This window comes from Anolis sagrei, chromosome 5 (genome assembly GCF_037176765.1).
Source record: "Anolis sagrei isolate rAnoSag1 chromosome 5, rAnoSag1.mat, whole genome shotgun sequence".
In the NCBI taxonomy this organism is placed as follows: Eukaryota; Metazoa; Chordata; class Lepidosauria; order Squamata; family Dactyloidae; genus Anolis; species Anolis sagrei.
The window spans coordinates 87959987-87987509 of record NC_090025.1 but is presented as its reverse complement, the minus strand read 5'-3'; the positions used below and the strand labels follow the sequence as shown (position 1 = coordinate 87987509).

Genomic DNA, 27523 nt, shown 5'->3' with positions numbered 1-27523 from the left:
CCACGGCGAACAGAAAATATATATCAGTGATTGGTGGGGGGGGGGAGGGCTCAAAATAATGTTTGCTTACCGTCGAAAATTACCTAGCTTGCAGCAATAGCTGATATAGTGGAAGCAACCAGGTTGGCCCACCCACAACTGGTAGGCAAAACCTAAGTCATGGGCGAGATTTGAAGCCCCCCATGAAGATGAGAAAATTGATTTAATTAAGTCTATATAAAATATAGAATGAATCATACTATTTAAATTATTTTGTGTTATGGAACTACTTCTCATGATTCACTTTTTTTTTTTCAACCCCCCTCCCCCCCCCCCCCATTTTTTCTGACTGTGGAACTGCATGAGATCAACTTATACACGACTATATATGGTAGTTTATTTTGCATTTTCCTCTGTGCTGACCAAACAAAAGGTTTGGACTCTCTGTTCCAAGCTTATCATTTTAAGCCTTACTATGTATTAGTTCTTTCAGAAGAGTTAATTACTGAAAATATGAAATCAAGGTTGAAACACTGGTAGAAATTATTGTGGTTGTTAAATATTATACATTTGCATCATTAAAATGCAAATAATAATAAGATGCATAAAATACAAAGGAGTTTACATTTGAGAGGCTAGAATGTGGAAATTCTAGGCTGCATCTACACTGTAGAAAAAGTGCAGTTTAACACCATTTGAATTACCATGGCTCAATGCTATGAACTCATTACAGTTGTAGTTTTATAATGTTTTAAATATTGCCTACCAAAGGATGCTGGTGCCTCACAAAACTCCAGTTTCCACAGCACTGAGTCCTGGAAGTTAGTCGTGTCAAACTACAATAATTCTACAGTGTAAGTGAACCCCTTACACTGGAGCCCCCGGTGGCGCAGTCGGTTAAACTGCTGAGCTGCCGGGCTTGTTGACCAAAACATTGCAGGTTCGAATCCGGGGAGTGGCGTGAGCTTCCGCTGTCAGCTCCAGCTTCTGCCAACCTAGCAGTTCGAAAACATGCGAATGTGAGTAGATCCCAGCGGGAAGGTAACGGCGCTCCATGCAGCCATGCTGGCCACATGACCTTGGAGGTGTCTACGGACAATGCTGGCTCTTCGGCTTAGAAATGGAGGTGAGCACCACACCCCAGAGTCGGACACGACTGGACTTAATGTCAGGGGAAACCTTTACCTTAAGTGAACCCCTAGTGTAATTGATCCCTATGCAGTGCTTAGCCCCCGGTGGCGCATTGGGTTAAAGCCCTGTGCCGGCAGGATTGAAGACTAACAGGTCGCAGGTTTGAATCCGGGGAGAGGCAGATGAGTTCCCTCTATCAGCTCCAGCTCCTCATGCGGGGACATGAGAGAAGCCTCCCACAAGGATGATACAAACATCAAATCATCCGGGGGTCCCCTGGGCAACGTCCTTGCAGACGGCCAATTCTCTCAACAGGAGCGACTCCTGACAAGATTAAAAAGTGCTTTTCCTCATCTACTTCCTCAGAGTCTACTATAAATTGACCCAGAAGTTGGAAATGTGCAAGTCAACTGCCATTCTCTCCCTCTCATCCAAATTCAAAGATTTTAAGTTGGAAAAAAGTCAATTTATTTTAGTATTTATGGCCTGACAACATATGGAAAAGTAACATTGGATGACATTAGGGATCCCACATCATGCCCAATACTGTCCCTCTAACATTACCTCTGCAATCAATTTATTTGCCTCCATGCAATTTCATAATTACGTTTATATCTAATTGGAAGTCATTCAAATGTACCTCTTTTTTAAAAAATGTATTGTGCCTGAACTGGAAATGCCCAATCTTACATTAGTAAAAATATGTTCATGCTCACAAGAAGGTTGGAGGTTACATTACGAGCACACATCCAGGTACAGCCTGGAAAAGTTACTATGTAGGACTAAATTCCAATGCTAAATTCCAGTGCCGGTTGGGGGATTCCAGGAGTTATAACATAAACGAGCAAAATTTCCAGATTCTGTGCTAGATGATGCTCATTGAAATATCACAAGATAATTTAGATTGCATTACCTTTTTTACTGTCTTCTCAACAAAATAGTTTCCTACTGGGATTAGGGCACCTCCAAGGATGGCCAGCACTGCCCCGATGATCGCTCCACTCAGCAGGCCACAATTTTGGCTACAGCCCATTCTTCTTTTTAAAGGTGTTGGTCACAGAAAGGCTTAGTCTCTCTTTTGCCTCGGGCACGTCTTGCAGCTGTTTGGTCCTGCCACACACACACGGCACACTCGGCAACTGGCGGGTCTAATATAGCAGAGACCTAAACACATTTTCAAAAGAGAACAAAGTACGAAGTACAGCATGAGCAATAAAATGGGAGATCATGTAGCACTCACATAAACATGCATCTAGTCATCCCTTCATATCCATAGCATCTGCATCCACAGATTTAATCAACCACTGCTCAAAAATATTTGGGCAGTAGTTGCTCAAAAAACAAACCTTATTTTTTTCTGCTGTAATTTCTCACCATTTCATAGATCCTCAGACTCTCCCCTATGCTCATTTGAACAGTTCTCCATTTTATATAAGAGATGCTGTTTTACTACAGCATTGTACACAACAGGACTTGAGCATATATGAATTTTGATATCTACTGGGGGTTCTGGACCCAAACTCCCAACGGATATCAAAGCCCCCCCCCTTCCCGCCACATATATATACACCAAACTCAGGGTTTGGTGTGCATATATTAAATGACCAAATTAAGCATTCTTTCTTCCTCTCCCGTCTTCTCCCTCTCTCTCTTTTTCTCTCTCTGTTGTGCATGAAGCTGGTAAAATGCAAAAACCAGAGTATTTTAATCCTATTGCATAATCCCAAAGTAAATACTCCTGTGGAGTCAGGAACATCAAAGGCTAACCCACAACTATTTAGTACTAAGCCATCTCCTTCTTCCCAATGAACCCAGTGCACATTTTGAATGATAAGCAACAGATTAAAAAGCGATCATTATGAGTGTGTATGGCACACGTGCATTTATACCACTTTACATGATCACTCAACGCTTGGCTTACAGCTCAGTGTGTGAGTCCATTTCACTCAACAGAGCAGCACGAAGAAGAAGAAGAAGAAGAAGAAGAAGAAGAAGAAGAAGAAGAATCATAGAATCAAAGAGTTGGAAGAGACCTCATGGGCCATCCAGTCCAACCCCCTGCCAAGAAGCAGGAATATTGCATTCAAATCACCCCTGACAGATGGTCATCCAGCATCTGTTTAAAAGCTTCCAAAGAAGGAGCCTCCACCACATTCTGGGGCAGAGAGTTCCACTGCTGAACGGCTCTCACAGTCAGGAAGTTCTTCCTAATGTTCAGATGGAATCTCCTCTCTTGTAGTTTGAAGCCATTGTTCCACGTCCTAGTCTCCAAGGAAGCAGAAAACAAGCTTGCTCCCTCCTCCCTGTGGCTTCCTCTCACATATTTATACATGGCTATCATATCTCCTCTCAGCCTTCTCTTCTTCAGGCTAAACATGCCCAGCTCCTTAAGCCACTCCCCATAGGGCTTGTTCTCCAGACCCTTGATCATTTTAGTCCAGCTTGTCGTTATCTCTCTTGAATTGTGGTGCCCAGAAATGGACACAATATTCCACGTGTGGTCTAACCAAAGCGGAATAGAGGGGTAGCATTACTTCCCTAGATCTAGACACTATGCTCCTCTTGATGCAGGCCAAAATCCCATTGGCTTTTTTGCCGCCACATCACATTGTTGGCTCATGTTTAACTTGTTGTCCACGAGGACTCCAAGATCTTTTTCACACGTACTGCTCTCAAGCCAGGCGTCCCCCATTCTGTATCTTTGCATTTCATTTTTTTCTGCCTAAGTGGAGTATCTTGCATTTGTCCATGTTGAACTTCATTTTGTTAGTTTTGGCCCATCTCTCTAATCTGTCAAGATCATTTTGAATCCTGCTCCTGTCCTCTGGAGTGTTGGCTATCCCGCAGCGATCATTATGAGTGTGTATGGCACACATGCATTTATACCACTTTACATGATCACTCAATGTTTGCTTACAGCTCAGTGTGTGAGCTGTAAGACAGAGCAGCATGAAGAAAGAGGAAGAGGAGGAGGAGGAGGAGGGGAGGAAGAAGAAGAACTTTATTTTTCTACCCTGCCTCCATCTCCCCGAAATGACTTGGGGCGGATTACATGGGGTCCAAGCCCAGGCAGAATACAATTAAAATAAAGCAATAATAATTAAAACAGCATAAAAACAGCATAAAACAACATAACAAAGCTAGCAACAACAATAACAGCAGACTAATTTTGGAGAGGGGGAGGAAAACCACTATGTGAACTAGTTAAAGGATAAAATGGTTTAGTAAGGTAGATGACAATGTATTAAGGAATAGGAAAAATCATGGAAACAGAGCAAATTAACAGGATCAGTTAATACAGTGGTTCTCAACCTGGGGTCCCCAGATGTTTTTAGCCTTCAACTCCCAGAAATCCTAACAGCTGGTAAACTGGCTGGGATTTCTGGGAGTTCTGGGCCAAAAACATCTGGGGACCCCAGGTTGAGAACCACTGAGTTAATCTATATATGTAAAAATGTTATGTGCATAATGAGTACCTTAAAAACAAAAGAACCAATGAACGACACCAAATTTGGCAACAAAACATCTCACTACACAAGGAGTGACCATCACTCAAAAAAATATGATTTTGTCATTTGGGAGTTGTAGTTGCTGGGATTTATAGTTCACCTATAATCAAAGAGCATTCTGAACTCCACCAACGATGGAATTGAACCAAACTTGGGACAAAGGCCTCCCATGACCAACAGAAAATACTAGCAGCGTTTGGTGGGCATTGACCTTGAGTTTGAGAGTTGTAGTTGATTTACATCCAGAGAGCACTGTGGACTCAAACAATGATGGATCTGGACCAAACTTGGTATGAATATTCCATATGACCAAATATGAACACAGATGGAATTTGGAGGAAATAGACCTTGGCATTTGGGAGTTGTAGTTACTGGGATTTATAGTTCACCTACAATCAAAGACTATTCTGAATGAACCCCACAAATGACAGAACTGGGGCAAACTTCCCACACAGAACCCCCATGACCAACAGAAAATACTTAAGGCCATCCAGTCCAACTACCTTCACTAGAGCAAGAAAACGTAATCAAAGCCCTCCTGACAGAGAGCCATCCAGCCATAGATATAGATAGATAGATATGATTCACACACAGATAAAGTATTATAGATTTGAAAGGGCCTCCTAAAGATGGACAATTATATGTTGCATATTCCAGAGTAGGCAAACCAGACAATTTTTACATCAACACTGTCAAAGAAACATCAAGAAATACTGTTTACCCGCAAGCATAAATTCATTACATATATTAGAAACCAGCACTTTCTAATCACTTTATTTTCCATATCACCAGACTGGACCACAGCAACACGTGTCAGGGGACCGCTAGTATAATATAAGACATCAGATTGAATGACAATTCAAGTCATAATACAGGCCATTTGTCATAGAAATGGAGTTCTGTTTGTACTACATTGCGCATTGGTTATCTATTGTCCACACATTCCATTGGATGTTGCTGTCAGCTTCATCAGCTGCCAAACAGACATGTATTGGAGTCATACTGTACTGGTAGAATATTGGCACTCAACACTTGCAGGCGCCAGATAAGAGCCTAGAAGTGACTAGTTATAAATAACTAGCTAGTGTTATTTCCTTTCCCTCTGTTTTCCACACACGCTGTAATTTTAAAAAGAGCCAACCTTGGGTTCTTTACAGTATAATTGTGGCTTTTTAAAAGACATGGGGGTGTGTGGCTTCACAAAATAGTGAAAGACAAACAGCACATAGTTCCAGTGCTGTCTGATATACTTCTGCTGTGACTAATGCAGTGGCAATGAAATGGAAAGACTTTTTTATTTATCGTGTCTGGCAACCGAACAGTTGTATTACAATTTTGACAGAACAAACAAACAAACATACAAAAGACACAGAGTTTGCAAGCTTGGTAATTGATTAGATGTCCTTTGACCAGTATCTGGCCACTTGGAGTGCCTCTGGTGTTGTCGCAAGAAGGTCCTCCATTGTGCTGCAAGGCTCAGGGTGCATTGCAGCAGGTGGTCTGTAGCTTGCTCTTCTCCACACTCACATGTTGTGGATTCCACTTTGAAGCCCCATTTCTGAAGGTTGCCTCTGCATCTTGTGGTGCCAGAGCGCAGTCTGTTCAGTGCCTTCCAAGTCGCCCAGTTTTCTGTGTGCCCAGGGGGGAGTCTCTCATTGGGTATTAGCCATTGATTGAGGCTCTGGGTTTGAGCCTAGCATCAGGATTGTGGCGCAGCAGGCTGAGTGTCAGCTGCATTAAGATCACCCTGACCAAAAAAAGGTCATGAGTTCGAAGCCAGCCCGGGTTGGAGTGGGTTTCCAACCAATTGTGTGTAGCATGTTGTCAACCTTTGCAACCCAAAAGACTGTTGCATCTGTCAAGTAGGAAAATAAGGTACCACCTTAAAGTGTGGGGAGGCTAAATGAACTGATTTATGAGGCCATAAAGAAGACTCCAGCAAAGCATTCCAGCGGGGAAGCATGCGGGGAATGCGGCAGTGCTTCATCAGCATCGCAGATGGACGATGAAAGCGACAGCTCCCCTGGTGGCCAGAAAAAGTTAAATCGCCTCTGTCTATGTCTGTATATGTTTGCATGTCAAAATTGGCATTGAATATTTGCCATATATGTGTACACTGTAATCCGCCCTGAGTCCCCTGCGGGGTGAGAAGGGCGGAATATAAAAGCTGTAAATAAATAAAATAAATAAATTTTGGACCCTCGCTTGCTGAGGTGTTCCAGCGAGTGTCTCTGTAGATCTTAGAAAACTATTTCTTGATTTAAGTCATTGACGTGCTGGCTGATGCCCAAACAAGGGATGAGCTGGGGATGTCTCTGCCTTGGTCCTTTCACTATTGGCTGCTACTAATGGAAAGACTGAGAGGATGCTTTATACAACAAGCCAATGGATCATACGATTCATATGTGTACTTCTTCAAAGAGGAACCGAAATGATTTCAGTTACTCTACAGAAAGAGGAAAGTAAAAGCGTTGATTTAAAACAAACAAAGCTGGACCTGTGTCAGCAATCATATCTTATCATCATTAGAACCGATTGCCAACATAACCTTCCAAACTCTGAGCATCGGTATGGGTATATGGGAATTAAACAAAGCCTTTCCTTAATTAAGACTTCAGCTTCTGGGAACACACACCCAGGTTGACAGAGAATGCAATGTTTTATTTTTAAGGTCACTGACAAGAATTATTTACTATAGAAAGTTGCTTATAGGAAAGCTTAGGTTACCACCCAGATGTCTGCATCACAACCTGTAAAAGGAGGATGAAAAGTTAAAAGTATTCTACCAACCAGATTTTAGAATTCAAGATTCAAAGAGAAGCTTTCTGATTATTGTCACCACATTCTCACCCACAACATATTTCATTGCTCCTGTAAGGCAAAGGGTAAGATTTTTGCAATCTAGCTCCATTGCAGCCAAGAGTAACTTTGCCATTATTTCAAAATTAAGGGCAAATTCCTGGAATGTGTCATTTAGTCCTAAAAGAAATACTGCTGATTTCCCCCCTGTTCATAGATAGACAGATAGATAGTGTATGACAAAGCTGCTCTAGTCCAGATCTGTTATCCCAGATTAGAAAAATACAAGATCAACCATTGTGCTTTGAATTCATGGGAACACAGTAGCATTCTGCTTTACAAAAATTCTCATGATTAAGGAAATAATAATAATAATAATAATAATAATAATAATAATGTATTGTCGAAGGCTTTCATGGCTGGAATCACTCAGTTCTTGTGGGTTTTTTCGGGCTATATGGCCATGTTCTAGAGGCATTTCTCCTGACGTTTCGCCTGCATCTATGGCAAGCATCCTCAGAGGTGAGGTCAGACCAGATCCTCAGACCTCACCTCTGAGGATGCTTGCCATAGATGCAGGCGAAACGTCAGGAGAAATGCCTCTAGAACATGGCCATATAGCCCGAAAAAACCCACAAGAACTGAATAATAATAATAATAATAATAATAATAATACTTTATTTATACCCCGCCACCATCTCCCCAAGGGGACTCGGGGCGGCTTACATGAGGCCAAGCCCAACAAAATATATCAGTAAAAACAACAAAGTAAGCAAGCAAATAAAACACAATTCTTGTTGTTCATTCATTCATTCATTTCCGACTCTTTGTGACCTCATGGAACAGTCCATGCCAGAGCTCCCTGTCGGTCGTCACCACCCCCAGCTCTTTCAAGGTCAATCCAGTCACTTCAAGGATACCATCCATCCATCTTGCCCTTGGTCGCCCCCTCTTCCTTTTTCCTTCAATTGTCCCCAGCATCATTGTCTTTTCTAAACTTTCCTATCTTCTCATGATGTGGCCAAAGTACTTCATCTTGGCCTCTACTATTCTTCCCTCCAATGAGCAGTCTGGCTTTATTTCTTGAAGTATGGACTGGTTGGATCTTTTCACTGTCCAAGGCACTCTCAGAACTTTCCTCCAGCACCACAGTTCAAAAGCATCAACACAATATCATAAATAACATAACATAAGCAATAACACACAAAAGATTTAAAACACTGTGGGTAGGGCCAGATGTAGTAGATTAAAAATTTAAAATACTGGGTATGAACAGAAGTAGGGTATCTAAACAGTGGTCTTTTAAAGGATAATGTAGGGAAATCAAAAGCTATTGAGATTAACTTTACAATTCAGCAGCAGATCAGTTGCACAACTTCAGCGCTTTCCAGTAGCTTCTTTCTGCACAGTATTTTCAGTCAACTGCTCCCACAGCCTGCAGTCACTCTGGAACCTTTTACAGACACTTGAGCACATGCCCGGCCATTGTCAGTTTTACCATTGTCTTTTCCCCAGTCTAGATGATATTACAAACTTATCACAGCATACAGTTATATCTTGTCTTAGCAGACAGGTTCTTTAATTACATATAGCCTTTGACAAACAACATCACAGCACAAGGAGAAATATACACTATACATGACTTCCTTATATACAATTCTATACAATTACACATAGTGATCTCTGATTGGTTCCCAACTCATTAACTTTACTACATGTACAGGATGTCATGTTTTACTAACCATTTTGAGCCATACACTAATCTAAAAAATAACTGTAAATGGAGAATATCTCATTAAGCCTTAAGTGACAGGGTCACCAGCTTGTGAATGACTGAGGCTAAGGCAGTGTTTCTCAACCTGTGGGTCGGGACCCCTAGGGGGTCGCAGGAGGGTGTCAGAGGGGTCGCCAAAGACCATCAGAAAATACAGTATTTTCTGTTGGTCTTGGGGATCCTGTGTGGAAAATTTAGACCAATGCTATCATTGGTGGGGTTCAAAATGCTCTTTGATTGTAGGTGAACTATAAATCCCAGCAACTATAACTCCCAAATGTGAAGTCTATTTTCCTCAAACTCCACCAGTGCTCACATTTGGGCATATTGGGTGTTTGTGCCAAGTTTGATCCAGATCCATCATTGTTTGAGTCCACAGTGCTCTCTGGCTGTAGGTGAACTATAAATCCCAGCAATTACAACTCCCTAATTACTAAATCAATCCTGCCCGCCCCCAACCCCATCAGGATTCAAATTTGGACGTATCAGGTATTTGTGTCAAATTTTGTCCAGTGAATGAAAATATATCCTGCAGGTCAGATATTTACATTACGATTCCTAACAGTAGAAAAATTACAGTTATGAAGTTGCAATAAAAAGAATTTTATGGTTGGGGGTCACCACAACATGAGGAACTGTAGTAATGGGTCACGATATTAGAAAGGTTGAGAAGCGCTGGGCTAAGGGCTGTTTTTGCACTGGAAGAGGCATCTAGCAGTAGTCATTTGAAACTCAGTGCCCCAGTCTTTCAAGTTGTAAGAGTTTCATTCATGGGCACTTTGTGGTTGCAGAGATATAGCAATTTCAAATCAAGTCCATCTTTTTGAAACACCCTGCATTTTATGGTTCTTTATTTTATCTATGTGTTATAATTATGTTGTACCAAGCCTTGAGCTGTGAGAAGAGGCAGGTGACAAATAGCTATTGTTGTTGCTGTTGTTCCCATACTTCCATAGCATTGAGCCATGCCAATTAACGTAGCATCAAACAACATCATTTCTACAGTGCAGATACACCTTTGAATATTTGTCAGTATAGCTTAACTGAATAAGATATAGATATGAGAGTTTAACATCACTTCATTTTTGTGCAAGTTGACCCAAAATTGCAAATGTTTGCACATTTTTGGATAGAACAATCTCAAGGTTGTTGTTTTTAATGAATGTCTCCCAGACCTTATATCGGAACATAAAAGTTTTCAGTTTAGTGTAAACATGTGGAGGATACCATGTGATGACACTGGCTGTTCCTACTCCATGTGTATCCCAAATTTCCAAAGCATGATATGTTGTAGTTGTAAAAATAACCACAACAATAACAATAGGCAGCAAGGACAGACATAGCCCGGGTTGTTCACCCATCAAAAGCTTGTCGGAAGAGAAAGGTTTTACAGGCTTTCCGAAAAGCAAGTAGGTCTCGGATAGTTCAGGTTTCAACTGGCAAGGCATTCCATAAATAAGGGGCTACAATCGAGAAGGCTCTCTGCCTAGTAGAGGACAGATGATAAGTCCGGATGTTGGGGACTTCAAGCAAATTTTGGTCTTCAGACCGAAGTATTCTCTGGGGTTGGTAGGGGGATAAGCGGGCCCTCAGGTATGCCGGCCCCAGACCATATAAGGCCTTAAAGGTTAATACCAGCAACTTGAAAGTAATCCGGTACTCAATCGGTAGCCAGTGCAGCTGTTGTAGAATTGGGGTGATACGGCACCTCGCCGGCACCCCGGCGAGAAGACGAGCCGCCGCATTTTGCACCAGCTTCAGTTTCCGGATCACTGACAAAGGAAGGGCAATGTAGAGGACGTTACAGTAGTCAAGCCTCGAGAAGACCGTTGCCTGGATCACCGTAGCCAGATCGTTCCTAGATAGGTAGGGAGACAGTCGCCTAGCCTAACGCAGATGGAAAAATGCAGATCTGCTCACAGCAGAGACCTAGGCCTCCATTTTGAGCAGAGGGTCCAATAAGACACCAAGACTTTTTACAGAAGATGACGGACGTAGTGTCTTGCCATCCAGGGTAGGCAGCTGGATCTCCCTCCCACCTGGACGGCCCAGTCAAAGGATCTCCGTCTTCGCTGGGCTCACCCTCAACCTGCTGGCATGCAACCATCCAGTAATGGCCTCAAGGCACTGATGGAAATTTTCGGGTACAGGGTCCAGCCGGCCCTCCATCCTCAGAATGAGCTGAGTGTCATCAGCGTACTGGTGGCACTCAAGCCCAAAGCTCCGCACCAGTTGGGCAAGCCGTCGCATATAGATATTAAATAATAGAGGAGAGAGAATAGCTCCCTGTGGGACCCTGCAAGTTAGCTGAGATCTCTTGGAAACCATCCCTCCACTCACCACACGCTGTACCCGATTCTGGAGGAAGGAGGACACCCATTTAAGGGGTATCCCCCTAACCCCAGTCAAACTCAGCACCCCCGATCAAACTCAGCACCCCCGAATCAAAATCCTGGCTATGGGCCTGGGCCTGATGTAAGAGTCATGAAATGCATATTTGCAGAACCTTCTCATTTTTTACAGGGGTAAAAGACAGGTGTTTGCATGATTATAAACAAAGAGGTGTTTTTAATCACATGATATGGGATTGTGATAGAGTTCAGGCATACTGGAGAATGATTGATGGAAAAAATAATCAAATGTCAAATCTTCAAATAATAATAATAGCCAATAGAAATGCATTACATGCAAGGATACCAGGAGTTTATAATGTGCAAAAGGAAAGGTTGGTTGACAAATTAATAATGTGTGCTCAAATTGTTTTAGTAAGGGGTTGGAAACATAAATTGGTATAGTTAAGCTGTTAAATGTGGAAATAACAAATTGTAAATTGAGCGATATAAATAAAATAGAAAATGTTATAATAATTAAGAGTATGTGGGATCCAGTTAGGAATTAGAGAATGTATTGAGATGGAAAAAATGAGATTAAGACTGATATTTCAAATTTCTGTAGTTTACTGTACAAAGAATATGTCCAAGGGGAAAGGGTGGAGGGTAGGAGTGGGGTAAAACAAAATGAAATGCATTTTTATAGGGAAATTTGACTGCAATAGATTTCATTTCCATCTTTGATCTATTTCCATCTCTATGTTTTGAAACCTTAGCCTTGAGGTATGACCGGAGTATTTTAGAATGGCTCTTTCCAATAGTGTCACATATACATGTAAATTCTCCATTAGTTTGTCCTTCCATGTAAAGATGAATAATAATTGTAATTTTCTTCCTACTGCAGGAAAAGAACAAATATTTTACTGCAATATTATCTCCTGTTTGCATGTTCCAAAGTGTTGCAGGAGAATCACTTTGTTTTACTGGACAGAATGCTTGGAGTTTTGTGCAGAAGCTCCAAAAGTAAAGAAAAGTCAAAGCATAACTCTTTCACAACACTTTGGGATTTCAAATACTGCAAGTTCGTTTACATATGAATTTGTTGAGTGCAGTTTCATTTATATACAAAGAGCTTTGAATTCCACAGAATCGCTCTAGAGAACCTGGAAAATGTCTAGAGAAGTGTCCTCTCTATGCCTCCAACCTGATTCTAAAATGATAGAAGCACAAAGCTGTGTCAAGGAAGCACAAAGTGAAGAGGCAGAAGCATCATTTTCTTCATACTATAATTCCAGCTTCCCCCCTTTGCTCTCTCTCTCACCTACTCAGTCAACAAACCCAAAGTTCCTCAAAGAGGACAAGAGCAAAGCGGACAGCAATCTCCCAAAGTGAACAAGAGCACGAGGCATGGAGGCACTGAGGCTGTTTTCTTGAAGCCCTAAAGCAGTGGTTCTCAACTTGTGGGTTCCCATGTGTTTTGGCCCACAACTCCCAGAAATTCTAGCCAGGATTGTTAGGATTTCTGGGAGTTGAAGGCCAAATCATCTGGGACGCACAGGTTGAGAACCACTGCCCTAAAGCCCTGTACTCTGGCACTAGTACTCCCTCTGGTTTAAATGTTGCTCGTTTGTCAAAGCAAAACCCAGGCTGAGTGATGGCACTTCACTCAAAATGCTCTTAAGTTGGAATGCTCTTAAATCAAGGTTCCATTGTATAGGGATTTTATTTAAACAGAGGCTGGATGGCCATCTGTCAGGGGTGATTTGAATGCAATATTCCTGCTTCTTGGCAGGGGATTGGACTGGATGGCCCATGAGGTCTCTTCCAACTCTTTGATTCTATGATTCTATGATTCTGTTTTTATTGTGTAGCATCCTGCAAGGCATTTGCTATGATGTGGCTAATAAATCTTAAACAAACAAATAGGCAATATAAAAATATCAATCTCCTCCTGTAATTGAAGTTGCAATCATGCAGAGCTACAGTTATTAGATTGTAGCCCTCATCATCCCTCACCACTTGATATTCTGGTTAGCACTGATTGAATTTGTAGTCCAAACAGCTATTTACAGTTTTACAAAATATCAACGCTAATCTTCTCATCAAGTAATGTTTTCATTTCATAAAAGCAGCTTGAAATCCTGATTTTATGGGCTGAAGGTTCTATATCATGACATGATCCATCTACCGCTACATGTGATCCAACTCTAATTTGTCCCAGCAAAATAGAACCTGCTCAACTTCCATGCAACATGAGCTTGCATGGAATCCCATCTCAGTACTCAAGAATTACTTGGCTTACTGTATCATGAGTGCAATGTAAGACCATAGATCCCTTTATTGCTCAACCCTTGCAACAGGTCACAGCCAAGTTTGCAAGCTCTACCTTTTTCAAAGCTCCTATTCCCTTGTTTGTGTAACTATAAAAATATTATCAGGCTAGACCTAGCCTTATGTTATGCAATACAGATTGCCATTCACTTTCACAATAGTTCAATGTATCACTTCAGATAGCAATGGGGTTATTGATAACTGTTACTGAAGGTCAATAAGAGAGGATTCGTGATTGGACTTTAACAAAAGATAACATGATAAGAGAAAGCAATTCAGAAACTGACAACACTCATAATGAAAAACCCAAGTGTGCATCTGTACAAAAAGGACATTTTCAGGCATTTTTTCCAGTGTTTCCATTAAAAAAATTATTACAGTATATACTTTGTTATATTTACATGCTTTTCTTCCAAAAAATCTTTTTTTTTTTCAGAGACAGAGAATAGGAAGGTCGTCTCCTGGCAATTATTAGTTCTAGATTCATATAGCTTCAGAATGTAGTAATATTAAGTTCTCATACAACATTTGAGATAGGGGGATTTATGCAACTATCATATTTTAAAAGGTTTTTACTAAGCTCTTGGAATTTATTATATAGGTGCATGGCATGTGCCTTTAAATTACAGAATATTTTCGATTGTTTTAACATTATTCTGGATCTATAACTGATGACATTAATATGTCTCTATGTGCCGGTGGCGCAGTGGGTTAAAGCACTGAGCTACTGAGCTTGTTGATCGAAAGGTCGCAGGTTCGATTCCGGGGAGCGGCGTGAGCTCCTGCTGTAAGCCCTAGCTTCTGCCAACCTAGCAGTTCGAAAACATGCAAATGTGAGTAGATCAATAGGTACCGCTCCGGCGGGAAGGTAACGGCGCTCCATGCAGTCATGCCGGCCACATGACCTTGGAGGTGTCTACGGACAACGCCGGCTCTTCGGCTTAGAAATGGAGATGAGCACCACACCCCAGAGTCAGACATGACTGGACATAATGTCAGGGGACTACCTTTACCTTTACTATGTGCCTTCAAGTTATTGTCGAAGGCTTTCATGGCCGGAATCACTGGGTTGTTGTAGGTTTTTTCGGGTTATATGGCCATGGTCTAGAGACATTCTCTCCTGACGTTTCGCCTGCATCAAGGAACATGAAAGGCACTGCAAACTACTTCAACCAGAAAAATCAGTCATAGCAGAGCACCTGATGAACCAACCTGGACACAGCATTTTATTTGAGAACACAGAAATGCTGGACCACTCTCACAACCACCATGTCAGACTACACAGAGAAGCCATTGAAATCCACAAGCATGTGGACAATGTCAACAGAAAGGAGGAAACCATGAAAATGAACAAAATCTGTCTACCAGTATTAAAAAAAACTCTAAAATTGCAACAGCACAACAACAGAGAGGAAGCAGGCAGGGACATCTAATTACCTCTCAACAAAAGTTTGCCCCAGGCACAGTCATAGAATCATAGAATCAAAGAGTTGGAAGAGACCTCATGGGCCATCCAGTCGAACCCCCTGCCAAGAAGCAGGAATATTGCATTCAAATCACCCCTGACAGATGGCCATCCAGCCTCTGTTTAAAAGCTTCCAAAGAAGGAGCCTCCACCACACTCTGGGGCAGAGAGTTCCACTGCTGAACAGCTGAACGGCTCTCACAGTCAGGAAGTTCTTCCTCATGTTCAGATGGAATCTCCTCTCTTGTCAGGCCGTTGTATGCTAATCAAGGTGGTCAGCTGAAACATTCACACCTAGCTCCCGCAGAGAAGAGTCCTTTGTCTCACCCTAGTCATTCCACAGATATATAAACCCTTTTTCCTAGTTCCAACAGACCTCACTACCTCTGAGAATGCTTGCCACAGATGCAGGCAAAACGTCAGGAGAGAATGCCTCTAGACCATGGCCATATAGCCCGAAAAAACCTACAACAACCCTGCCTTCAAGTTGTTCACTGACTTATGGCAACACCATGAATAAATAATAATAATAATACTAATCATCATCATCATCATCATCATCATCATCATCACCACCACCATCTTTATTTGTACCCTGACACCATCTCCTCAAAGGGACTGAGGACGGCTCACGGAAGCACTCCAAATGAACTTCAGAGCATTCAGATATGATTTTCCCAGTTTCCTCCTGTGAAATATAGCCCATGACATCTAGTATTGGCTGGCAATTTCCCATCCAAATACCAACTAGCTTCTTTTTAAAAGATACACTTTGAAGTTAACCATACAGAGTTGGACCAGAGGGAGGCTTTTCTACTTTTTAATCAGAGACCTATGATAAACTGCATCCAGCCATAGTATGTTATAGAAACAGAGAAATAAACGGGTACTTCCAAGCCATTCAGGAGCCCCCAGTGGCACAGTGGGTTAAAGCACTGAGCTGCTGAGCTTGTTGATCGAAAGGTCGCAGGTTCGATTCCGGGGAGCGGCGTGAGCTTCCGCTGTCAGCCCTAGCTTCTGCCAACCTAGCAGTTCGAAAACATGCAAATGTGAGTAGATCAATAGGTACCGCTCAGGCGGGAAGGTAACAGCGCTCCATGCAGTCATGCCGACCACATTACCTTGGAGGTGTCTACGGACAACACTGGCTCTTCAGCTTAGAAATGGAGATGAGCACCACATCCCAGAGTCAGACATGACTGGAATTAATGTCAGGGGACTACCTTTACCTTTACCTCCAAGCCATTAAATGCTAATCAAGGTGGTCAGTTGAAACATTCACACCTAGCTTCAGCAGACAAAAGTCCTTTGTCCCACCCTGGTCATTCCACAGACATATAAACCCATTTTCCTATTTCCAACAGACCTCACTACCTCTGAGGATGCTAGCCATAGATGCAGGCGAAACGTCAGGAGAAAATGCCTCTAGAACATGGCCATATAGCCCAGAAAAAGCTACAACAACCCAGTGATTCCGGCCATGAAAGCCTTCGACAATACATTAAAGGGGTAAAATTAACCCTTGCAATTAATTTTTCCTTTCAAATTACAATGAACCATGAACCATGCATGAACCTGGTAACTGTTACCTTTAAAATGACACTGACCTTAATTTATTGTTATTAAAAAAATTAATTTAAGAAAATTAAATGTGAAGACTCAATTTCACAACATCCACAGATATAATTTAATTGTTTATATTGTATTATATATATCCATCACATTTATTATGGAGCCCCCGGTAGCTCATGTACCGGCAGGACTGAAGACCAACAGGTCGCAGGTTCGACTCCGGGAAGAGGCGGATGAGCTCCCTCTAACAGCTCCAGCTCCTTGTGCGGGGCCATGAGAGAAATCTCCCACAAGGATGATAAAACATCAAATCATCCGGGTGTCCCCTGGGCAACATCCTTGCAGACGGCCAATTCTCTCACACCAGAAGTGACTTGCAGATTCTCAAGTCTCTCCTGACATGACAAAAAAAAATCACATTTATTGTCTATATTTTAAAGGCATTAAAGTGTTTTAAATTAATTCTCTCTGCTCTGTCCCCATTGGTGGACATGCTTCCAATCCTTCCATGCAAATTCTGAATTTTGATTTGCACACAAGATTAAAGTTCTGTTGCCTAGTTGGTATTAGAATGGAAATATAAAGTCTTAAGTTGTCACCTGATCAATAATAGAACACCACTATAGAAGATGTCCAATATTTCACACAAATATTATAGGATAGGAATTGGAAAATAGTTAAGTATTTGCACACAAGGGAACTAATGGGAATTTCAGGTGGAAAATGTAAATTGGCTTCCCCAGTTGTCTACATACAAAAAGGAAACATATAGAAACACAGAGCAAGTCTATTGAAACAGATTCAATAGCCAAAGATCTTACTAAAAACAAATTTTATTGTCATTATTGTCCCAACGCATCAAATATTGCAATTCTAGAATCATTAGTAAATATTTGTATACCATTTTTCAAGACTTAGAAAAGTCTTACCTCTAAACAGGGGAAAATGTTCTTTGTCGCTTGCAAAATCGGATTTGATCTTAAAATTGTTTCATGTTCTGGTGTGCGTTCTTCTACTGACAACGCAATTCCTTAAATCATGGGCAGATCATTTTATAGGTTTCAGTTCTCCATTTCGAGGCAGCAAATGCTCTGAACTTATATTGTGTGGCTATTTATACCACCCAAAACCCTTTTACCTACCTAGACAATTGCATTGTGTGATCAGGGTTTTTTCCGATCCAAGTAAGACAGGGGTCAGGGAGACAAAGACATTTTCGCTGTTGTCCTTTAACATGTAACAAACCCAACCTCACACTTCACTCTCTTTCCTATTCCCTCCCTCCCTTTTTCTCTCTATCTCTCTCTCACACACAGTGCCAAAACAAAATGTCAAGTGCTACTGAACATATTCATACTTTTGGATTTGGATTTGGATGATACACTGGTATGTGTTTATGAAAGGCCATTGTTTTGCTACACAAACAGGGATATCAAGTCCTTGCCGTGTCATCCAAATATAATGACAATTTTTCCCTGGAATGGTAGATGCCAAAAAGGAAGTAGGCTATTGTTTTGTGATATACAATCCTGTTACCATTCAGCGCTTGGAAAGATTGTTTTTGGAGATCTGCTTAAAAGCAATTTAGCTCTTCAGTTTTGTCAGATTGGAGTTCACTTCAGTATAGTCTGGAGAACAAGCCCTATGAGGAGCGGCTTAGGGAACTGGGCATGTTTAGCCTGAAGAAGAGAAGGCTGAGAGGAGATATGATAGCCATGTATAAATATGTGAGAGGAAGCCACAGGGAGGAGGGAGAAAGCTTGTTTTCTGCTTCCTTGGAGACTAGGACGTGGAACAATGGCTTCAAACTACAAGAGAGGAGATTCCATCTGAACATTAGGAAGAACTTCCTGACTGTGAGAGCCGTTCAGCAGTGGAACTCTCTGCCCCGGAGTGTGGTGGAGGCTCCTTCTTTGGAAGCTTTTAAGCAGAGGCTGGATGGCCATTTGTCAGGGGTGATTTGAATGCAATATTCCTGCTTCTTGGCAGGGGGTTGGACTGGATGGCCCATGAGGTCTCTTCCAACTCTTTGATTCTATGATCTATGATTTCTATGATTCTAGTCAGATTGTGACTTTTTGGATGTTGCTAGACTTCAGTTAGCCCCAGCCAGCCTAGTCAAGTCAACTATAAGTCAGTAACATTTGGAAGGTGCCATGTTGCCCATGTCTGTTGCACAGTTGTATGTTGAGTATTGAACCCTGAGAGCAGACAATTCCCCTATGAAGACACAAGATGGTTGTGGCTGTGTGAGTTAAAGAAGTTTGAGCATAAAGGAGACCAGTAAGTGGGAATGCAAACATTTTGAAAAGACCTGAAATTTTGTATGAAATTTGTTGGAAATTTCAAAAAAAGATGAAAACTAAGTTTTTGACCTAAGGCATTACATCCAGTGGTTAGAGGGCATCTGAATTTTAATGACCATGGTGTTGTTGTTGTTTATTCGTTCAGTCGTCTCCGACTCTTCGTGACCTCATGGACCAGCCCACGCCAGAGCTCCCTGTCGGCCGTCACCACCCCCAGCTCCTTCAAGGTCAGTCCAGTCACTTCAAGGATGCCATCCATCTATCTTGCCCTTGGTCGGCCCCTCTTCCTTTTACCTTCCACTTTCCCCAGCATCATTGTCTTCTCTAGGCTTTGCTGTCTCCTCATGATGTGGCCAAAGTACTTCAACTTTGTCTCTAGTATCCTTCCCTCCAATGAGCAGCCGGGCTTTATTTCCTGGAGGATGGACTGGTTGGATCTTCTCACAGTCCAAGGCACTCTCAGCACTTTCCTCCAGCACCACAGTTCAAAAGCATCTATCTTTCTTCGTTCAGCCTTCCCTAAGGTCCAGCTCTCACATCCGTAGGTTATTACAGGGAATACCATGGCTTTGACTAGGCGGATCTTTGTTGCCAGTCTGATGTCTCTACTCTTTACTATTTTATCGAGACTGGACATTGCTCTCCTCCCAAGAAGTAAGCGTATTCTGATTTCCTGGCCACAGTCTGTATCTGCAGTCATCTTTGCACCTAGAAATACAAAGTCTGTCACGGCCTCCACATTTTCTCCCTTTATTTTCCAGTTGTCAATCATTCTTGTTGCCATAATCTTGGTTTGTTTTATGTTTAGCTGCAACCCAGTTTTTGCGCTTTCTTCTTTCACCTTGATTAGAAGGCTCCTCAGCTCTTCCTCGCTTTCGGCCATCAGAGTGGTGTCATCTGCATATCTGAGGTTGTTAATGTTTCTTCCAGCAATTTTCACCCCAGCCTTGCATTCATCAAGCCCCGCACATCGCATGATGTGTTCTGCATACAAGTTAAAAAGGTTGGATGAGAGTATGCAGCCTTGCCGTACGCCTTTCCCAATCTTGAACCAGTCTGTTGTTCCGTGGTCAGTTCTTACTGTTGCTACTTGGTCCTTGGTCCAGTGGTTAGAGGGCAACTGAATTTTAATGACTATGGTAACAATACATAAAGGGGTGATCAATTCTACACCACAATTATTTTACACTAGCCGTCCCCTTCCACGCGTTACTGTGGCCCACATGGGGGTTCTGTGTGGGAGGTTTGGCCCAATTCTATCGTTGGTGGGGTTCAGAATGCTCTGTGATTGTAGGTAAACTATAAATCCCAGCAACTACAACTCCCAAATGTCAAGATTCTATTTTGCCCAAACTCCACCAGTGTTCACATTTGGGCATATTGAGTATTCTTGTAGAGTTTAGTCCAGATCCATCATTGTTTGAGTTCACAGTGATCTCTGGATGTAGGTGAACTACAACTCCAAAACTAAAGGATATTGCCCACTAAACCCATCCAGTATTTTCTGTTGGTCATGTGAGTTCTGTGTGCCAAGTTTGGTTCAATTCCATCGTTGGTAGGGTTTCAGAATGCTCTTTGATTGTAGGTAAACTATAAATCCCAGCAACTACAACTCCCAAATGACAAAATCAATTTTTTTGAGTGAAGAACATACATTGAGTTGTTAGGTGTCTTGTGTCCAAATTTGGTGTCAGTTCGTCCAGTGGTTTTTGAGTTCTGTTAATCCCACAAACAAACACTACATTTTTATTTATATAGATTATATAGATTATTGAAGTTCAGTAGAGAGGCAATGATTTAGACGAGTGTTTCTCAAACTCTGCTCCTCCAGATGTTCTGGACTTCAGTTCCAACCATTCTTACCAGCTGGTAAACTGGCTGGGATTTCTGGGAGCTGAAGTTCAAAGCACCTGGAGGAACACAATTTGAGAAACACTGATTTTGACCATTTTGTCTATTTTTTCTGCCTCTCCTTCCATGTTCTTAACATTCAGATGTTATTTCAGCTGGTTATTTAATTCAAACCCTATTTGTTTTGCTCTTTAAAAAAGTTCATCAGATTTTAATGCAATTTTCTCCAGGAGTTTAATCTCAAAATGCATAAAAATAGAGTGGTATAATTGTATGGTACTCTTATTAGCTTATATATTAAAGGCAAATTTAAGAGAAAGAGAGAGTGGTTAATAAGAGTACAAGGTTATAATTTTTTCCCATCTCAGCCAGAGTATCTCACTTGTCCTCTGTATTACATCAAATAGTGATTACTCAAATAGTGATGAATATCTATTAAGTTTATATCTCTAAAAAATAGGCCTGGGTAACAACGGAAAAATTTGTTTCTAAAATCGATTCGTTTTTTGGGGGGGTTTTGCGTTTCGTTATTTAAAATAATTACAAAATTTTTCTTAAAAAAAGTTCGATATTTACGAAATTTCGTAAATGGTAAAAAAATTACAAAACAATAACGAAACAATAACGAATCGTTTCGTTAATGGCGGCCGCGATCGCGCAATACGCTAAAAAAACTTCTGAAGCTTCCCTCTCCCTCTGTTGTTGACTGTTGGTGTGATATTATAATTTTTTTTCACTAATTAAACAAAAAACAACTATAAAACTTGCCCCAGACATGCGGAAATAATAACGAAACGACCTCAAACCAATAACGAAATGAATACATAATGAAATACGAAGCATTTACAAAACGTATTTAAAAATTCGTTTCGTTTTTAAGTTGCTCCAGAATGGTTCGTTATCGCTTCGTTATTAAAAAATTAACGAATTTTTAACGAATTACGAATTAACGAAACGAAACCGCCCAGCCCTACTAAAAAAGATACTCATCCACAAGTGCTAATGACGATACCGAACATGGTATACAACTTCCTTCGCAGACAAATTAATTTGAGTTGTGTCAATAAAATATCATTTTCAATGATGTTATTTTGGTATAAAGGAGACCGATAAGTGGGGATGATAACATTTTGAAAAGACCTGAAATTTTGAATGAAATTATAGCCCAGTGACATTTAGGGCTACTACCAAGGGAGGGGGGGGGGGCAAACACACACTGGGTCCAGTAGTTTGGGATCTAAACCTGCTTGGAGAATCTGAAAAACCTGGATGTATGCATTTCTTCCAGTAGCCCAGGTAACAAGATTTGTTGAGTTGTCAAAAAAAGCTTGCTAAGTTGAGTCCTGATCCACAGAGAAAATAAGTTGCTGTAGTCACCCTATAGCAACTTGCGACATCACAAGTTGCCTGGCTTCCCAAGAGTATGTTGACTTTTCACCCATTTTAGTTGGTACAAAAGGTAAAAGTTTTCCCCTGACGTTTAGTCCAGCTGTGACCGACTCTGGGGTGTGTTGCTCATCTCCATTTCTAAGCCAAAGAGCCGACATTGTCCATAGACACCTCCAAGGTTGTGTGGCCAGCATGACTGCATGAAGCGCCATTACCTTCCCACCGGAGCGGTACCTACTGATCTACTCACATTTGCATGTTTTCGAACAGCTAGGTTGGCAGAAGCTGGGGCTGACAGTACGCTGCTCAGTGGATTCGAACCTGAGACCTTTTGGTCAACAAGTTTAGCAGGTGAGTGCTTTAACCCACTGTGCCATCGGGGGTACAAAAGAGAAAAGTATATAACAGGGACATTAAAGCCTTGGCAGACTGTGCAAAAAGAATCAGCGAACCCCACCTCCTCCAAGATGAACTGAACCACCTCAACTGGGCTCTCCAGGCCAATGGATACTCCACCTCAGACATCAGAAGAGCTGCAAGACCAAGAACAAGCCACGAGAGCAAAGATGAAGATCCACCCAGAGGAAAAGTGTTCCTGCCATACATCAAGGGAACCACTGACCGCATAGGGAAGCTGATGAGGAAACACAACATACAAACTACCTACAGACCCACCAAGAAAATCCAACAAATGCTACGTTCAGCAAAGGACAAAAGGGATCCTCTCACTTCTGCAGGAGTCTACCATGTACCATGCAGCTGTGGACAAGTCTACATAGGGACCACCAAACTCAGCATTGCCCAAACACGAATCAAGGAACATGAAAGGCACTGCAGACTACTTCAACCAGAGAAGTCAGCCATAGCAGAGCACCTGATGAACCAACCTGGACACAGCATTTTATTTGAGAACACAGAAATGCTGGACCACTCTCACAACCACCACGTCAGACTACACAGAGAAGCCATTGAAATCCACAAGCATATGGACAATTTCAACAGAAAGGAAGAAACCATGAAAATGAACAAAATCTGGCTACCAGTATTTAAAAACTCAAAAATTACAACAGCAAAATAACAGAGAGTAAACAATCAGGCACATCAAATCACTCTCAACAAAAGATTCCCCCCAGGCACTTCCAAGCCGTTAAATACTAATCAAGGTGATCGGTTGAAATATTCACACCTAGCTCCAGTAGACAAGAGTCCTTTGTCCCACCCTGGTCATTCCACAGATATATAAACCCATTTTCCTACTTCCAACAGACCTCACTACCTCTGAGGATGCTTACCATAGATGCAGGCGAAACGTCAGGAGAAAATGCCTCTAGAACATGGCCATATAGCCCGGAAAAACCTACAACAGCCCAGGGAGGTAAGTGTTTCAGTGGCTCAATTGTCTCATGAGACCAGGAAGAAGAGATTCAATCCAAGACAGCCAACTCTTTCCCCCATTCTCACAAGCAGCACTGGACCATGAGGGAGAGGGGAAAAATGACACAGGACAGTGGTTCTCAACCCCAGATGTTTTGGCCTTCAACTCCCAGAAATCCTAACAGCTGGCAAACTGGCTGGGATTTCTGGGAGTTGTAGGCCAAAACACCTGGGGACTCACATGTTGAGAACCATTGACATAGGACATTGCACCCAGTTTTCTCAATTCAGTGCAGTTGTCCTGAAGTAGGAGGCAGAGTATCGGGTATATATTGGACAATCTAGGCAAACAGGTTTGGATAGGAGAACTAACTTAACTAGTGACACTTGACAGGTATGTGGCATTTTGGTTTACAAAGCGCTTTCACAAATACTGTATTAACTAACTTTAATACCAAATTAATCCTTGCTAGCATAAGTGAGATGTAAACAAAGTAGGATGATACACTGTCAACAATCAAAGCAGAGAAACTGGTTCACTTGGAAAGAGGACTCTGTGCACCTGTGTGTGGCCTTCAAGTCACCTGTCAACTAAGGGTGGCCCCTGTCAATTAAGGCAGAGTTTTCTTAGGTAAGGAATATTCAGAGGCAGTTATGCCCATTCTTCCTCTGAAATAAAGCATGCAGCACATAGTATTTATTAGCAGTCTCCCATCTACAGAGGGGGGTATTATTGCTAATACTGAATTGTAGCTTGGTAATAAGCTTTGATGTTTACAAGTTGAATCCTAAATTCAGATGGATTGCTTTCAATGCTAACATTTTCATTGATTGTGCATTCCTGCATGACAGGAGGTTGGGCTGAATGGTCCTTGTGTCTCTTCCAACTATGATTCTAAGACTTTATTGGTGTACTTATTTCACTTCACTTCACTTTATTTCTGAATTAGTCGCTCTCCACCAAGGTGCTCCGAGTGACTTACAATCTAAAATAGCATTTACACAATATAAAAATATTCAACATAAAAACATTCAACAGTGACTATTTGGCAAATTAGATCTGATTACTTAAATGCACAACCAAACAGCCAAGTCTTGAGTGCCTTTACGAAAGGTCGCACCTCCGAGATTGCTCTAATGTATGGAAGCAATGAGTTCCACAGAATTGGAGCATAGGTCGAAAAAGCTCTATGCCTTGTAGCTTCCAGGTGTACCTCCCTAGGGCCCAGTATATATAGGAGATTTTCCTGGGTGGATCGAGGTGACCACTGATGGAGAAAAGGAATGAGGCGGTCCCTAAGATATACAGGTCCTTGGCTATTTTGAGCTCTAAATGTCAGGATCAGTATCTTATAAGAGATCCAATGTTCTATTGGTAGCCAATGCAGTTGTTGCAGAATCGGTGTAATATGGGATCTTATAGATGATCCTGCTAGCAGCCTGGTCGCTGCATTTTGGACCATCTGAATCTTCTGGATTGTTGACTTCGGAAGGCCGGCATATAAGGCGTTGCAATAGTCCAACCTCGTGGTGACTGTTGCGTGGATTACTGTTGCCAATGCTTCTACCGAAAGGTAGGATGCCAGTTTCCTTGCCTGGCGAAGATGAAAAAAGGCCTGCTTACTTATGGCAGTGATCTGGGCCTCCATCGTTAGCGATGAGTCCAAAACAACCCCAAGGCTTTTAACAGTGGCAGATGGAACCAGAGCTTCGCCATCGAAATCAGGCAGAGACTTGATTAATTCTGGCGGCTGGCCGGGCCAGAGTATTTCAGTTTTTGCAGGGTGCACTTTTAGTCTGCTCGCTTGCAGCCAACTCATCACTGCTTCCAAACACAGCCTAAAGTTCTCAGGAATCGCGGTTGTGCCAGGTTCGAGACGCAAGAGTAGCTGGGTATCATCTGCATACTGGTAGCACTCTATGCCAAAGCTCCGCACCAGTCCAGCAAGTTGCCGGACGTAGATGTTAAATAACAGGGGTGAGAGGATAGCACCCTGGGGAACTCCACAGCAAAGGCAGGAGCTCTCAGAGCTTTGGCCTAACCACTCCACCCTCTGTCTCCAGCCCCGGAGGAACGAATTGAACCATTTCACGGCTAAACCTCATATACCAGACATAGGCAATCGATGAATCAGCAAGTCATGGTCCATGGTGTCGAATGCAGCTCTGAGGTCCAAGAGGACCAACAGCGCTGATCCGCCTCGGTCTAACTGACGACAAATTTTGTCAGTAATAGCTACCAAGACAGTCTCTGTCCCATGACCTGAATGAAAGCCTGATTGAAAGGGGTCCAAATCCACAGTCTCATCCGTTCAGTCACCTTGCCCAAAAATGGAAGGTTTGAAACTGGGCGATAGTTACTAGGTATGGCGGCATCTAGGCTTAAAACTTTCAACTAAAACTTTCTCTTGTCTCCTGTCTGAACATGTTGAGCACTTAGACAACATCTGTAGCCCATTATCTTCTAATCTCCATGGATCTTGCAATTCTGTGGGGCTTAATATCTAGGATTGAGCAAGAAATTTAGTCAGGTGGGACCAGTTGATGAAATCTGTTAAATAGACATCTAATTAGGTGACTTTTTTCATAGTAATTCAAGTGTCAGTATGAACTTGCATTTTACTGAACGTTTTTAAATGGCAGCTTCTGACATCCTGCACTATTTGTTGTGCCAGCTAGAGCTGTTGAGGGTGGCGGGTCTACAGAGCTACAAATTGACCACCTCTTCAGTATGTGGTCAAAAATGAATGCTAACAGCAATGCTCACAAAGACCCATTCAAATCAATTCAGTAGAATATTTTCCATTTACAAATGAACTATCACATTTTTTCATGGAATTCTCGAGGCAATCATACTTTCAGGTTATTCAAATGAAATCACATGGATGATTCCCTAGTTGGCACCAGGACTGGCTTAAGAACAAGCATTTTTTGTGGATACATTTATCAGCTCTTCATTTCTCCAGTAATCACAGGCCCCATGTACACTCCTATATAATGCAGTGTGGGAATCATATTAGCTTGGTGTTTCCATAAAATGCACACAGATTAATGTGATTAAATGTGGTGTAAGCCACTTAATACAGCTGGATCCCAGATTAAAAAAAAACACTGAGAAAGGTCTGAATCCTGCAGCAACATCACATGAGCCAACAATGTGATGTGGCAGCAAAAGGCCAATGGGATTTTGTCAATAGGAGCATAGTGTCTAGATTTATGGAAGTAATGCTACCCCTCTATTTCACTTTGGTTAAACCACACCTGGAATATTGTGTCCAATTCTGTGCAAGACAATTCAAGAGAGATATTGACAAGCTGGAATGTGTCCAGAGGAGGGTGACTAAAATGATCAAGGAGAACAAGCCCTATGAGGAGAGGCTTAAGGAGCTGGGCATGTTTAGCCTGAAGAAGAGAAGGCCGAGAGGAGATATGATAGCCATGTATAAATATGTGAGAGGAAACAACAGGGAGGAGGGGGCAACCTTGTTTTCTGCTTCCTTTGAGACTAGGACGCGGAACAATGGCTTCAAACTACAAGAAAGGAGATTCCATCTGAACATGAGGAAGAACTTCCTGACTGTGAGAGCCGTTCAGCAGTGGAACTCTCTGCCCCGGAGTGTGGTGGAGGCTCCTTCTTTGGAAGCTTTTAAACAGAGGCTGGATGGCCATCTGTCAGGGGTGATTTAAATGCAATATTCCTGCTTCTTGGCAGG

General features: G+C 42.0%; 1 protein-coding gene across 5 annotated transcripts in view; it reads right to left on the bottom strand.

The window, feature by feature from the left end:
• CD36 (CD36 molecule (CD36 blood group)) overlaps positions 1 to 27523 on the bottom strand; it is a 95776-nt gene that overhangs the window by 62150 nt on the left and 6103 nt on the right. Inside the window, exons 1-2 of one of the 5 annotated variants that reach the window (XM_067468851.1) lie at positions 18033 to 18057; positions 2024 to 2274 (exon numbers count right to left, since the gene is read on the bottom strand). In XM_067468851.1, the coding sequence (XP_067324952.1) occupies positions 2024 to 2143 (120 nt within the window). In that variant the 5' untranslated portion in view covers positions 2144 to 2274; positions 18033 to 18057. Of the gene's footprint in view, positions 1 to 2023; positions 2275 to 2456; positions 2683 to 17819; positions 17964 to 18032; positions 18058 to 27523 lie in introns of those variants that run through there. The other 4 variants (XM_067468849.1, XM_067468847.1, XM_067468848.1 and 1 more) reach the window with 4 other exon arrangements.